This window comes from Adiantum capillus-veneris, chromosome 23 (assembly GCF_014529385.1).
Source record: "Adiantum capillus-veneris isolate H3 chromosome 23, ASM1452938v2, whole genome shotgun sequence".
Lineage (NCBI taxonomy): Eukaryota > Viridiplantae > Streptophyta > Polypodiopsida > Polypodiales > Pteridaceae > Adiantum > Adiantum capillus-veneris.
The window spans coordinates 144,080,912-144,096,704 of NC_140953.1; the positions used below are offsets into that span (position 1 = coordinate 144,080,912).

Below are 15,793 nucleotides of genomic sequence, written 5' to 3' on the forward strand. Positions count from 1 at the left end.
GTAGACATAATTACCCTTTTTGCGAGGTAATTTGTGACAAATTACATGCTAAAGCACTCAAAAACGGATCTTAATTGTCAAAGAGGAATAAAGATTTAAAAATCTTGAACAATCCAACCACGGTACTTTGGTAATTTTTGAATATTGAGAGGTATTTTGCGAATTTCCACAAATTAGAGGGGTATTTTGGTAATTTTCCCTTGATTGAAAGACTGGTCAGAGCAAAGAAATTACACGATGTATACCAGGTGGTCCATGTTTGTCCAGTCATTAATGAAAGAACAACAGTATATAGCAATGTCGAGGGTCCATAACTCTTCTGCTTACCTAGAGGATATGGACAGAAGATAGAACAGCAAAGTTGTGTCCTTGTACATGCTCTAAAGCATTGCACGACAATATATTCATCTCAACACTTAAAGCTAACACCAATGTAACCAGCTTGCTTTTGTAATGCGACTTCCAGTAAGCTCAACCCCCATCCCCTCCCCTCAAAACAAAAGAGCCATTATAAGCCTGTTCAATTCAAACTTATATACAAACAAAGCTTAGCGCAACTGAGTCGACTAGAACCAAGGTACAATGTGCAACCCCCCCCCCCCCCCCCCCCCCCCAAGACTTTGCAAAGACACAATAACTTGGCTTCGCATGCCTACAGCGCAAACAATCATGTAACAGAAATGATCATAAGCACCACACACGGCGTGATGGAGATCCAAATGTAGCACGTCCAATGACACAACTGCACTCTTAAACAGTACTTAGGATCACAGAATGCCACAGTCACTAATCCTCTCACAAATCCTACCCTCCTTTAAAAAAAGATTTTCCCGGCAAAAGCCTTAAGCAGAATTCCCAAAGGTGCCAGAATAATAATGGCACCTTCAAAAGCACATAGTCACTCTTAATCCTTTACATAATGTTGATGTAAACTAGACAACAAACTTGGGAAATTGCAGCGTGTCCCAATGCACAACCCCAACACCATATGAGAAACATCTGGAACATGGGTTGTAAATCCCAGATCTTTGTTAAGGCTTGCGTTCCTGCGGCCTCCCTGCTCTAACATCCAAATACACGAATTCATCTCATTGCTTAAAGCAATTGGAACCTGAGAGAGGTACAGCTTTTCGGTCGTTAGCAATATACACTGGCAAAATGCAGCAACAGCTTCCCTCACAAGATGTCAGTTTAGAAAACCTGGCAAGCTCTAAAGGCTTCTACCCTCAAATTTGTCGAAAGAGCAGGTGTACCTCATCTTCGTATGAACAAACTGCAAGAAATGAGCAGAGCCTCAACCTTCATATACACCATAAGGACCCCAGGAAGAATTCACGGTTTACTTCATAAATTCTTGCCTGATCTGAGGCTGACCAATGCCCACATACCTAGGGATCACCACGGAAAAGCTAGTAAATAACAATATAGCCAACAAGCTGAAGAAATCCATCACCAAACGTATTGCAACAGCATGGGTCGGAAATCAGGCAGCTCGCGCAGATTGTGTGTCAGTACCAATCGTACTGCTTAGAGATCCAAGGGAGCTGTGTGAAACAAGCCGCTGACCTGGTTGGGAAGGAAAAAGAGAAACTGCACCTGGACCGCACAATGATCCAAGAGAGCTTTGAGAGAGAAGACGCTGTTGCCCAAAGGAACCAGCCATGAATGAGTCTGTGCTTGTAAAATTTCCAGGAGTGCCCCGTGCCCTAGAGAGAGAGAGAGAGAGAGAGAGAGAGAGAGAGAGGAGAAGAAGAAGAAGAAGAGAAGAGAATTTTAGTCGGAGGAAACTATCCCAAGAGGAGAGCTTGTGCTATATGTGACAGGAGGGATCGACGGTGGGGGTTTAATCCACCGTTGATGGCATTCCACTGAAAAGAAGAAAAAAAAATAGGATTTCCTGCGTCGCGTTTGCCCGTTGAAGCCCCGACCTCTCTCTCCACAAAGCAACGACCTATCCACCCGAGGTAGCGCGTGCTGATGCACTGTAGGCATGTATAAAAACCTTGCCCCCCCCTGCTGCGGATATCCGACGTCCCAAATCACACCGCCCTGCAATAAATCGCCCGCCATCAATGCCTTGACAAGGACCTTGAGTCACTCTTGACAAGGCTTGCGCTCCCTCACGCTCTCTCAACATTGGACTCCTGGAAGCATAGCATGCGTCAAATTTCGCGTTCTTTTCAACTCCCACAGAAAGTAATTCTCAAAAGCATCCCCAGATCTCCTGCCACACTTTGTCCAAAACGATGCATTAGCACATGCCTCCATCAGTGCCAACAAACATATGACACACGAAAGAGTCTCTCTCATCATAGCTACCGGGCTAAGAGTGCATTCGCACGATGAGTGGAGTAACGTTTTGCCATCGTAAGCATGCATTTGTTGTTTGTGCCTCAATTCTCCCAAATTCGGCAGAGTTGGGAAAACTCTGCCCATCTCTCTCTACTCTCTCATGCAGAGTTTAAAAACGACAACTGATCTGCAAGGTAGCACCGAAACGTTATGCGCTGCAGCCAAGACTGCTCACCTCAACCAAAACGCTGCTTTTGCAGCGTGCAAATGCGCCCAAAACTCAATTGCAACCAATGTCGACACTCTCAGCAAGCCAAGAATATATGGTAGAGGGGCCAATAAACAGAGGGGGCCCCTCTAGTAACACCCCACTATAGAGACAACGTGCCATTAGATATACATCCAAAAAGTTAAGAGCGTAACGGTCAGCACATTTGAAATAAGGGAAAATTACCAAAATACCCCTCTAATTCGAGGAAATTCCCAAAATACCCTTGTATCTATTTTGGTTGGAACGTTCAAGATTTTCTAATCTTCATTCGTTTTTGACAATTGAGATCCGTTTTTGAGTGCTCAGCATGTAATTTGTCACCAGTTACGATCGCAAAAAAGGCAATTATGTCTAAAAATAATGAAGCAATTCATCTCCAAAGCCTACATAACCAACTCAAATTGTAGTTTTAGCATCTTGTACGATAGACAATCACTCTTCTTGTGAAGACCTACAGAAAAATTTAGTCTCACAACCAAGGGTATTTTGAGAATTTTGGAAAATTTGAAGGGCATTTTGGGAATTTATGACAAAATATCAGGGGCATTTTGGGAATTTTTGAAATTTGAGGGGTATTTTGGGAATTTCCTCAAATTAGAGGGGTATTTTGGTAATTTCCCCTTGAAATAAAGCATTCTTATTAGATGGATTGTGGGTTGAAGCCTTGGAGGTTTTCTCTTTGGAGCCGCCCTACCACATCCTCCATCTTGGACAGCTCAGACCAAACAAAACAACAGAGAGCCTTGTATGTCGGGACCTAGAAGGCACAACATGGCCCCTATACAAAGAGTCCTCTGTCCATCCTATCCCTCTAAAGCAATATCACCTACAACTAGGAAAGAGGGCTGACCAATACGCTTGTTCATTCATGTCAAAAGAATATACAATCACCTTATTAGCCCTACGCCTACGTGTGCTCATTACACTTTCTTTTGAAGAAGAGGTTTAGGAACTTGTATGAGATCCAACATATACAGATTGTAAAAAGATGCACAATTAAAGCCCACTAGCAAATCAATGATATCCCACAGGAGCAGGAGAATCTTTGAGCTTTTTTCCTTCCTCATGTATGTCCTGCAAAAATTGGTTTGAAGTTGAGATCTATTTATGTATGCACAGAGAGAGAGAGAGAGAGAGAGAGAGAGAGAGAGAGCAGTTGAAAATTCACATCTCATACACAAAAAGAAGTGAAATAGAAGTGATACTCAAAACACGTATATGAACATAAAAAGTAAAAGACCGGGTGAAAAGCAAGAGGAGATAATGAACTAAGTAACACTAACGTCTTTGGCAGGCCAAAAAAAGATAATGAATAGAGGAATGCATAAACTGAACAGATGTGAAGAGAAGTGATGATGCATACTTGAATAACACAAAACATAAATAAATACAGAGCCAATCTCACCGCTGCGTAGTGATTCACGTCTCGATGATGAGCTTCATCCGCTCTCACCACTAGGACAACATCTCTGATGGTAGCAGTTTTAGGCAGTCGCCAATAATCTATGGCTATGGCAGGTGCTGGCAAGTTAGGTAAGTGCCCCTTGTCAATTTCCTTCAGGTACTCAGTGTAGGAATATATGGCTTCTTCCTCTAAATATCCTGTAACTCTATGTGCAAGGCGTGGTGATACCAAGTAGAGGATGAAATAGGCATTAAAGAATATCCCCTGCACAGTGAATACCAGAGCACGTTCATACCACTGAGGTTTTGCGACCTCCATAAAAGTCATAAGATGCATTCTTTCATTTTCAGCCTCCTCAAGGAGGGCTTTGATCCACCCTCCACTGTGTTCAAACCTTCGTATTGATCTCAAATGTAGAAGCATACCCCCCACCATACCCGGAACTGCCGCCACCGTCTCCAACATCATTGCTCTGCAGCCATAGCGCTTCTATAAAAAAAAGTATGTTAAGATGTGTACTGGGAATTTCATTTTGTTCACCGCCATCAGCTTCTCTCCGAACTCCTAGGTCATACAACAGAAGGCAAGCCCAAAATTACATAATCCCAAAGAATCACTCACGATCAAAATATACCTGGAAGAATAAATCAGTAGGCCAGCGAAGTGCCTTCACAGTCCAAAGGGCGATCTTATCTGTGTACGTATCTGGCACATGATGCTTCTTCAGGTCTATCATTGTGTCGGATGAGTATGTATCACCTGGCTGAAAACAAAACACATCAAAACTTGTGCAGCTTCCACCTCCAGCCATTGCATTACCTTCACGTGGAAGCTCATCTCAAATCGGAACAAACATCTAGTTACAACATGGCATTGTAGGCCTCTCTGGTCACACAGCAAAAAAGAGTGCAAAACCAATTGAAATAAAAAAGGGAATCTTTGACTGCATACCTAGGTAAGAATCTAGTGGAGATACATAGACAGAGAGAGACACTGTTGGTACCTGTAAGGGCAGCAGAGCGTGGCCCCCCTCCCTCCCTCCCTCCCTCCCTCCCTCATATGCCGTGTATCTTGTATCCTAGCCTCCGACGGATCACCCTCTCCCCTCTTACCACAGGACCACATTTTGTTACTTTGTACCTTCGTCCTTTCTTGATAGATGAAGGACACATACATGTATATTTCATTTGTCTCATAGGCTGCCTTCGGCCTCTAATAGATGAAAAAAACCTCTCTCTCTCTCTCTCTCTCTCTCTCTCTCTCTCTCTCTCTCTCTCACACACACACACACACACACGGATACATACCCACACACACACTACACACATACACGCATACATACACGTACTCCCCTTCTCCCCTCTTCTTCACAATATGAAGAGAGGGTAGCTCCGAATACAACTATGTCTTCCCCCATCATCAAGACGCCGAAACCGACAATGAAGACAACCTTCATGCTCACGAACAAGAGGCTTGCACAATTGGAGAAGGACATGAAAGAATGGTGGATGGAGAGAGAGATATGGAGGGAGGAGAAAGCCACCTTCATCAAGCTATGGAACGAAGAAAAAGAGGACATGAGAGCGGAAATCCAAAACCTCAAAGAGGAGAAGGAGAGAAGGGCACGGGAGAACGAGAAGGAGAGGGAGAGATGGAGGAAAGAGCAAGAAGAGATGAAGGCACAAATCGACCTCCTTCATGCTTCCATCACATCCCTCACCCCCGAGGAAGGAGAGATTAAAGAGGAGGCTAAGGAAGCCCTCAAGGAGGAGATCACCAAAGCCCTCACCGCAAGAATTGAGGACAAATTAGAAGCCACCAAAGAAGGATGGGTCGAAGTGGTCAAAAAGAATATCAAGAAGGTAGCAAGAGAGGAAGCCCAAAAAGATGAGGTACTCATCGTACACACAACCATCGAGGAGGAGAAAATGCGACAAGCTCGCCGTCTCAATGTGCGAGTGACCGGCATCAAAGAAGAAGAAGGGTCCACACCCGAGAGCGATGGGAAAGCCTTATGCAAGAAAGTGGGATACAAGGAAGAAGAGATCCCTTTCTCCAAAGTTTGGAGAGCCGGTAAAGATCCAAAGAAGAGAGCTCTCATCCTCCAATTCGCCTCCGAGGAGTCTCGAACTTCTTTCCTCCGAAAGAGGGTCATCTTGAGAGGGCTAGAAGGCCCCCCGATTTATCTTGATGATGACCTCACAAAGATGCAACAAGATCACCGCCGCACGTGCATGCCTAGAGTCCACCAGGCCCGCAAAGAAGGGAAGAAGGCAGTATATCGAGATGGTAGGGTTATCATTGATGGCAAGACCATCGCATAGGGACTCGCGGCCTGTGGGACACACGAGGAGATTCATGTCACGGTTTGGAATTGCAATGGAGACCTATGGACACACCCAGAGAGACTTGAGGAGGTGATGAGAGGTCGAGACATCATTCTACTTACAGAGACACACGAGAGCCCAGAGAGAGGGTTACCACGGATACATGGTTTCCAATGGGAGTCTCTACATCGGGGATGTATGTGCCAGCACACCACTCGCGGTTCAGGAGGAGTGGCTATACTCTTTAGACAGGGGCTTCACAGCAGACTACAGATTGTTGCCTGGGAGCCACAGGCCCGATACATGTGGATTCGCCTCGAGCTCTCACGAGACAGGATCGTCTACATTGCCCTTTGCTACTTTGCTCCCACAGGCTCCAGATTCGCCCCTATTGAGCAGGAGTCACCGTACGCATGCCTCACGGAGGAGATTATGGAGTACTCCACACTGGGTGAAGTCTTCCTTATGGGAGACTTCAATGCTCGTACGCGCAGTGAGCAGTGTGAAACATATGACCACGAGGACCCAGAGGCACTACACACTCTAGATGAGGAGGCTACTATGAGAGATACAGCAGACAGAGCTCCAGTCACAGCCTACGGACGACACCTACTTCGACTTGGCTCCCAGCACCGTCTCGTTATTTATAACGGGATGGCCCAGTGGCCCACCTCAGGGGGCCTGACTTGTATGCCACATGGAGTTACAGAGGGAGGGGGGAGTACAGTCGACTATATTCTGGGACCCAGGGAGGCTACACACCTTATCACATCCTTCACCATTCCACCCATACCCATCGGAGCCGACCACACATACCTCTCTTTCTCCATCACCGGAGATACCATCCCACATAGCTCCACAGCACACACACCACACACCACCATCCATTTCACACATGAGCTAGCCTCTCTTTACTCAGCCGAGGTCGAGCATGGCCTATGCCTCCTCCACCCATCCACACCACTCTCAGTTCTCACATCACATATCTCTTCCATTCTCCACACTTCAGCTATTAGCTCTTTTCCACACACCACTCACACAGGACGCACTCCCCCCCCCCGGGACTATGCCTCAGAACCGCTGGTATGATGATGAGTGCAGAGAGTTATACCGACGCCTCCGTGCACGGCGAGCCTTAGGAGAGATCACAGAGAGAGAGGCCAGACGAGATATGAAGACGCTGACACGCCAAAAGCGGCGAGCATTCGAAGAGGCACAGGAGCTTGAGCTATACCGCCTATTCATGAGCATAGATAGCGCGACGGCATGGCGCACCCTGCGCGAGCCACGTCCGACCACAGCTATTGAGGATCCACAGATATGGCATGATTATGCAGAGCGCCTCTATGAGGTGCCAGGGCAGCCTCCTATCCCACAGCCACATGAGCCACGCCCCACGTGCTCCTCCTTCTTTACAGCAGAGATGGTAGAGAGGGCCATACGCCGCATGCAGCACAGACGATCAGCTGACCACACTGGATTACAGAGTGAGCACATCATTTATGCGGCCTCCACTATAGCCCCGTTGATTGCACATGTCTTCAACCGGGCTATAGGGGAGGGCTTCCCAGAGGAGTGGACACAGCACACCATAGTGCCTATCCACAAATCTGGCGACACCCTGGACCCAGGGAACTACAGGACTATCATGATTGGCCACACGATGGCCAAGCTATATGGAGCAGTACTTGAGGCACAGCTTAGCTGCTACGCAGAGACCGAGGGTTTACGAGCTCCAGGCCAGGCAGGTTTCAGACGAGCTTTCTCCACCACTGACCACATCTTCGTTCTGCGCTGCCTCATTGATGGGGCAAAGGCGCGGAAGAAGAGGCTTTACTGCTGCTTTGTGGATTTCCGCAAGGCCTTTGACACAGTCCCACGCGAGAGACTCTTCCAGCGCCTTCACAGCATTGGGGTACCGACAGAGATGATTTGGGCCATATATACTCTCTACGAGAGGGTGACGGGTCAAGTTCGTTGCCCAGGCGGCTTTTCAGAGACCATTGCTAGCACCATTGGTGTTAAGCAAGGATGCCCACTCTCCCCGACACTCTTTGGGCTCTACATCGACGAGATCTCCGACTACATACTACGAGCAGGGGGAGAGGGGAGCGACTTGGCAGGTACTCCGGTCCACATCATGTTATATGCTGATGATATTGTGTTGATTTCAGAGTCACCCGAGGGCTTGCAACGCCATCTTGAGGCCTTGGACGATTTCAGCACACACAAGGGGTTGACTGTGAACCTTGGCAAAACCAAGGTCATGATCTTTCACACATCCAGTGCAGTGAGGAGCGCTGCCACCTTCACAGCAGCAGGAGGACAGGTTGATGTAGTCACCTCCTATGTCTATCTTGGCATCACATTCACCAGCCTACCAGGACCCTTCACTATGAGGCAGGCTGCTGCTAACAGGCTCACCCGAGGATATGCAGCTCTGACCATGCTAGAGCGGAGATGCCACCAGGCACACTTTCAGGAGCCCCGCACGAAGGGCTGGCTTTTTGACACCTTAGTCACCCCGGCCCTGATGTACTCGGCGGCAGTATGGGCACCAGGATTGACAGATGACCAGTGGACACAGCTTGAGAGACCACAGGTATGTATGATCTCACGCTTGCTCCGCAGCAAGAAGACAGTGCCACATGACATTATTAGAGCCGAGCTCGCCACACCACCTATGGTTGTAGAGGCATTATTCCAGACAGTCTGCTTCATCCAGAGGATGAGAGAGCTACCTCCTGACAGACTCACTCGTAGAGCATTTGAGGCAGCTATACAGCTATCAGAGAGTGGGCATGCGAGAGCTTGGTACTCACAGGTCAGAGCATGGTTTGAGGGACACGGTCTTGACATGGAGAGCCTACCACCATTCCAGTACGACCCCCACTCACCATCTGTTCACCTCTCTCGTAGTGAGAGAAACTTGGTATTGAGACAGGATCTGTGGCAGCTATACACTAGGAGAGTCTGGGAGCCACCTGGCTTGGGGACGAGGATGTCAGATTACAGAGACCAGTTTCTCACCATATTGTCTGGGGGGTTCATACAGAGACCACGCTATATGGACACATATATGCCACATAGCTCACGGGTGGCGATTGGTCAGCTGAGAGTGGCTTCACACAGGTTAGAGATTGAGATCGGGAGACATACTGGTGTTCCCAGGGAGGAGCGAGTCTGCAGAGCCTGCACAGAGGAGGTGGAGAGTGAGGAGCACTTTGTATGTAGATGCAGAGCATACACTGAGATCAGAGGCAGGTATGAGGCCTTATTCAGAGGACAGCCCACTCTCCGAGAGATCATGGACTCTCGAGATCAGAGACAGCTCGGACATTTCTTACTAGAGATACAGAGCCATCGGGACACACTACTACAGCCACGCACAGCTACACAGACAGAGGGGAGACAGTCGCAGCTCACAGACTTCTTTCAGAGGATTGCCACCCCTACCTCACCAGATACTCAGAGAGGAGTGACACTCCCACAGGCGGAGGTGAACCGAGCTAGACGACGACCACGAGTCACAGGCTACAGGGGCGTGAGCTCCCACCACCGACAGATCGAGGAGATCCGAGCCCGGGAGCGCCGTGCCACTGAGGAGCGAGTAGCTCAGATGAGGGCCGACCCGACAGCTTTCATCCGGGTAGCCTTGACACCAGCCCCGCCCATGTACCACATCTTACATCCCCCCATTTGTACAGGATGGAGCTAGAGAGCTTGATGCATTCTCATGATTGTACTACCTTGAGCATATAGACATGCATATACCCCTAGAGATAGAGCCCCATCCCTCCTCAGATACTCCATTACCTACATTCAGTTCAGTTTTGTATCAGTTTTGTTTCATTTGTCTTTCCGATAGACGGATGACATACACGCCATGTACATTTGATTTGTCTCATAGGCCGATTTCGGCCTAACATAGACGTTAAAAATCTTTCTTTCTTTCTTTCTTTCTTCTCTCTCTCTCTCTCTCTCCAAATGGGTTTGGATCTCTCTCTCACTAATTTTAGGCTTTTGTCACCTCTTTTTTGTTGTTTTTAGGGTTTCGTCATTGTTTTTTGCTATTTTTAGGGTTTTGAAACTATTTCTTTAGGGTTTTGTCATTGTTTCTTGCTGTTTTTTAAGGTTTTGCCACTGTTTTTTCTGTTTTTTTAAGGTTTCAAATATATGTTTTTCTGTTTTTTAAAGTTTCAAAGCTGATTTTCTCTGTTTTTTAGGGTTTCACAAGCGTTTATTGCTGTTTTTTAGAGTTTCTTGTTTTTTTTTTTGTTGTTTTACTCTCTCTCTCTCTCTCTCTCTCTCTCTCTCTCTCTCTCTCTCTCTCTCTCTCATGGTCTCCCTCCATTGGGCTACCCATCGAACCCCTTTCACATGGCCTCCCCAGTGGCTATAGCTTGCCTCCCTCTCAACATGAAGTTCTCGATCACCAACAAGCGGATATCAACACTTGAAGTTGAAGTGAAGGAGTGGAAAAAGAGATGGAGGCAAACTTTCTTCAAAAGATGGAGGAAAGGAAAGAGGAGAAGAAGAACCTATACAAAAGGATTTCTCGCGTCGAAAACCAAGCTCTGGAACCCGAAATGACATTGCGAGATGTGCACTAGGTACTCTCTTTCTGAAGGATTACGGAGTTCGGAGAGTACATGGGAGACGGAATCTCTGCGGGAAAGGGAGAAATTGGGATAATTCTTCCATCATGGATAACTGAATTTCACCTTCTTCGAGCCGCCCACTTTGTGATGCAAGAAGTTCACCTTAGAGAGTTCGGATTGTGGCTTCTTGTGAAGCCTGTAGGCAAAGTAAGTGTGTGTGGAGTGGCTCCACGGACAAGTCGTCCTCCGTGAAATCCTCGATCTCGTCGAGCTCTGGAGTTAGTGGAGTGTAATCAGGCACGACTTCCTCTGCGTGAAAAGGAATCAATGTGTGGGAAGTTTAGATCTCAGAGAGGTTATCTACGTAACAGGCCGGAATGTGGTGTGCGACGAACGCGAAACGAGTCAAAAGAAACTCGTAATGTGGTAACACTACCTGCTTGCACCGAATGGCAATCCGCCGAATAGCAGCCAAGAGTGCGGCTCCCTCAACCTGTCACTGAGTCAAACATGACGAGCTCACAGCTCGTAGCGAAGCGAGGCTACAAAAGACCAACCAGCAACAGTTTGAGACCCAAGCTTCACGACACGCCCAGTTCGAGTCCATGCTCCAGTCTTGTTGGTTAAGAAAAAAGATGGTTCAATGCGCTTGTGTATTGACTACCACACATTAAACAAATTAACAATTAAAAACAAATTTCCTCTTCCACGGATTGATGAACTATTTGACCAACTTTTGGGTGCTAAAGTATTTTCGAAGATCGACTTAAAGTTTGATAATCATCAAATGGGAATCAAAGCAGGTGATGAGTATAAAATGGCATTCAAAACAAAATATGGATTTCCGGTAATACCTTTCGGATTAACCAATGCTCTTGCACGTTTAGGACCTTCATGAATGAAATTTTTTGTCCATATCTGGATTGTCATCATCTACTTGGATGACATGCTGGTTTTTAGCAAGGATATTGCAGAACACAAAGAATATCTTCATTTGGTGTTTTTAGTATTGCGGACTAATGTGCTTCATGTCAACAAGAAAAAGAACGAATTTTTCAAGGATCGGATCGAGTATCTTGGTCATGTTATTTCAGCTGATAGAATAGCAATTGACCCTCAAAAAATCAAAGTCATTATGGAGTGGCCTCTTCCACCAACAATATCTGATGTTCGCTCATTTTTGGGATTAGCAAACTTCTATCATACCAAGGTTTACAAATTTTCGGATATATTTGCTCCTCTCTCAGAGTTGACGAAGATTGACAAGCTTACCTGGTCTTCAGAAGCAGAGAAGTCCTTTAATGATCTCAAACAGGCCTTGACAACTACTCCAGTCGTGGCCATTGCGGATCCTACAAAACCATTTCTTGTGATGACAAATGCTTCAGATCGTGCTTTTGGTGGCGTATTAATGCAAAATGACAGGGATATTGGATTCGATAGGAAGAAGTTTACTGCTATACAGATCGGTTATCAAGTCTATGACAAAGAGTTTATAGCCATTGTCCATGCATATCGTACTTGAAAACATTACCTTTAGGGAGCTGACTCTGTTGTCAAGACAAATCATCAATCATTGCAGTATGTTTTTACACAACCAGTTATGAATCCTCAACAAGGACGTTGGGTGCAATTTTTGGCAAATTTCCACATGGTCATTGAATATGAGCCAAGACGTCAAAATTCGGTAGCAGATGCACTTAGTAGAATGCCTCAAGCTACGAATATGGCAATATCTACAGTTACATTTGATATTCTTGATTGTTTTAAGGATGAATACTTGTGTGATCGAGATTTTGATGAAATCTTTTGAGTGCTTCGAACAAACACTCCTAGACAGGCAAAAATGAACCTGGTTGCAATGCAGCTTATACAATACAAGATGATCTGTTGTATTATGAGGACAGAATTTGTGTACCACATAATTCGCGTTTGCGAAAGATGATTATTCAAGAACATCATGAAGTACCTTATGCTGCTCATCCCGGCATCAACAAAACGTACAAACTATTGACAGCAGTTGTTTATTATTGGCCCCAAATGAAGCAAGACATGGTGAACTTTGTCAAAGCTTGTGACTCTTGCCAAACTATGAAGGCGTTGCGATAATTACCACAAGGATTGTTACAGCCTTTACCAATTCCAAATGAACATTGGGAAAGCATCAGCATGGACTTCATTACAACGTTAAAAGAGAATAATCAGATATTGGTGACAGTGGATCAATTTTCCAAAATGGCACATTTCATACCTTGCAGAATTACTACTTCAGCACCAAATATTGCTTCATTATTTGTGCAACATATATTTCGAATCCATAGATTACCAAAATCCATCATTTCAGATCGAGATCCAAAGTTTACAGAACATTTTTGGACCTCCTTATTCAAATCATTGGAAACGAATCTTTTATTCAGTTCAGCTTATCATCCACAAACTGATGGGCAAACTGAACGAGTGAATCAAATATTGGAGGAAATGTTACGACATTATATACAGACTCGACTGAATTCTTGGGAAGAATATTTGCCATTGGTGGAGTTTGCTTACAATAACTCCTTTCACTCAACAATTGGCATGACTCCCTTCCAAGGGGCTTTCGGACATACTCCATTGATTCCTACAAATTTTGTGATACAACATAAGGTTGCTTTGGCAGATCAATTGGTGATGGAAGATATTCTTATTCAGATCAAGACAAGTTGGCACATGTTCGACAGACTTATCAAGAGCTGCTCATCTCGGCATCAACAAAACGTACAAACTATTGATAGCTGTTTATTATTGGCCCCAAATGAAGCAAGACATGGTGAACTTTGTCAAAGCTTGTGACTCTTGCCAAACTATGAAGGCGTTGCAATAATTACCACAAGGATTGTTACAGCCCTTACCAATTCCAAATGAACATTGGGAAAGCATCAGCATGGACTTCATTACAACGCTGCCCAAATCTTCAAAAGACAATAATCAGATATTGGTGATAGTGGATCGATTTTCCAAAATGGCACATTTCATACCTTGCAAAATTACTACTTCAACACCAAATATTGCTTCATTATTTGTGCAACATATATTTCGAATCCATGGATTACCAAAATCCATCATTTCAGATCGAGATCCAAAGTTTACAAGACATTTTTGGACCTCCTTATTCAAATCATTCGGAACGAATCTTTTATTCAGTTCAGCTTATCATCCACAAACTGATGGGCAAATTGAACGAGTGAATCAAATATTGGAGGAAATGTTACGACATTATATACAGACTCGACTGAATTCTTGGGAAGAATATTTACCATTGGTAGAGTTTGCTTACAATAACTCCTTTCACTCAGCAATTGGCATGACTCCCTTCCAAGCAACCTTCGGACATACTCCATTGATTCCTACAAATTTTGTGATACAACATAAGGTTGCTTTGGCAGATCAATTGGTGATGCAAGATATTCTTATTCAGATCAAGGACAAGTTGGCACAAGTTCGACAGACTTATCAAAAGCAAGCATATAAACATCGTCGCCATACAGAGTTTCAAGAAGGTGGCTTGGTGTTACTATATGTTGCTTTGCATCGATATAAGACAATGAAGTCTATCTTTCCAAAGTTACGACCCAAATATTATGGTCCTTTCAAGATTTTGAAGGAGTATTCTACAGTCAGTTATAGACTTAAAACTTCACAAAGCATGGGGAAAGATTCATCCAACATTTCATATTTCTTGGCTTAAGAAATATATTCCAGAAGATTAAATTAATCCAAATGCCAGAAATAGAAGAAGAACACTTGATTCTAGTTCCAGAACTTGATGTTTGTCAGAAGGAGACAAGTGTCACAAGACGGACACCACGTGCCAATAGAAAAGAGCAGACTGAATAGACTTTTAGTACTTCAATAACAACTGAATTGAAAGAGCGACGACACGCAACACGAAGTGGTGAAATTCCACCCCAGAGAGTATTGGCCCCAAACCTTGGCGCCCCTTTCGGTATTTCTTTATATTGCATCAACACAGTACAAGCCAGTACTCCAGACTCTGCACCTTCTCCAGGAAGCATGCCAGAGAATGAGCCCTAACCTCATATTTAAAGGCCCTTGGCCTAAAAAGTAATTACAGTGAAAAGCCTTCAAACTCAAAAGCATTTTGTCGAAAAGCAAAGCCAAAAAGCTGCCAACGCAATTTACAGAAATCCGTACAGCCTGCCACATCCTCAGCCAGCGCAAAACACGGAAATCCGTACAACCTACCACGTCATCATGTCAGCACAATTTTTGGAAATCTGCCACATCATCAGTTTATGTATGTGTGTGTAGGTCTTGCTTTATTTTAATCCTTTGTCACTTGGGGCCCGATCGGACGAGGTCCCCATAAGTTGGTAGGACTTCTTCTGTTACTTGTTCTTCTTAGGGTTTCAGCCCCTCGGTCGACATCTGCAAGTTGGCTCCCTTCTTCAGGGCTTTGACACATCAGCAGTTTGTTACATCTCCCCTTCTTGAAAGAGAGTAATTGTCCGTGATTACAGCATATCTGCAAAACAACTCAAGTTAGCTCAAAAATTTCCGAGGGACATTCTGAGGGACAATCAGATTGCTCTTTTTGTTAAGGAGTTAGCTTCTCCTTTCGGCTCTTTTGATCAAGGAGTTAGCTTCTCCTTTCGTCCTGATCGGAACTCTCGATATTCCGGTGTAGTAAAATTAGCCATCACACCCAGACCGTACTAATCTTCCACGGGTGTCTTGATGCACTAAAATTACATACCCAGGCAATCTCATCCAATTAGGAATATTCATTGGTTAGCACATCACAATGCAACACAAATGCTCACATATGCATGTTACAAGACATAGAAACATAAAGCCGCCGATAAACACTCCTCCCGCATAACCTAACAAGGTCCGG

At 45.1% G+C, this 15,793-nt stretch overlaps 1 protein-coding gene across 2 annotated transcripts in view; it reads right to left on the reverse strand.

The window, feature by feature from the left end:
- Nucleotides 1–3,409: 3,409 nt before the first annotated feature.
- LOC147428745 (ubiquinol oxidase 2, mitochondrial-like) overlaps nt 3,410–15,793 on the reverse strand; it is a 75,891-nt gene continuing 63,507 nt past the window's right edge. For both annotated transcript variants that reach the window (XM_086496499.1, XM_086496500.1), the window contains 3 exons: nt 4,603–4,731; nt 3,969–4,457; nt 3,410–3,637 (listed from right to left, as the gene is read on the reverse strand). In XM_086496499.1, the coding sequence (XP_086352625.1) occupies nt 3,578–3,637; nt 3,969–4,457; nt 4,603–4,731 (678 nt within the window). In that variant the 3' untranslated portion in view covers nt 3,410–3,577. The remainder of the gene's footprint in view (nt 3,638–3,968; nt 4,458–4,602; nt 4,732–15,793) is intronic.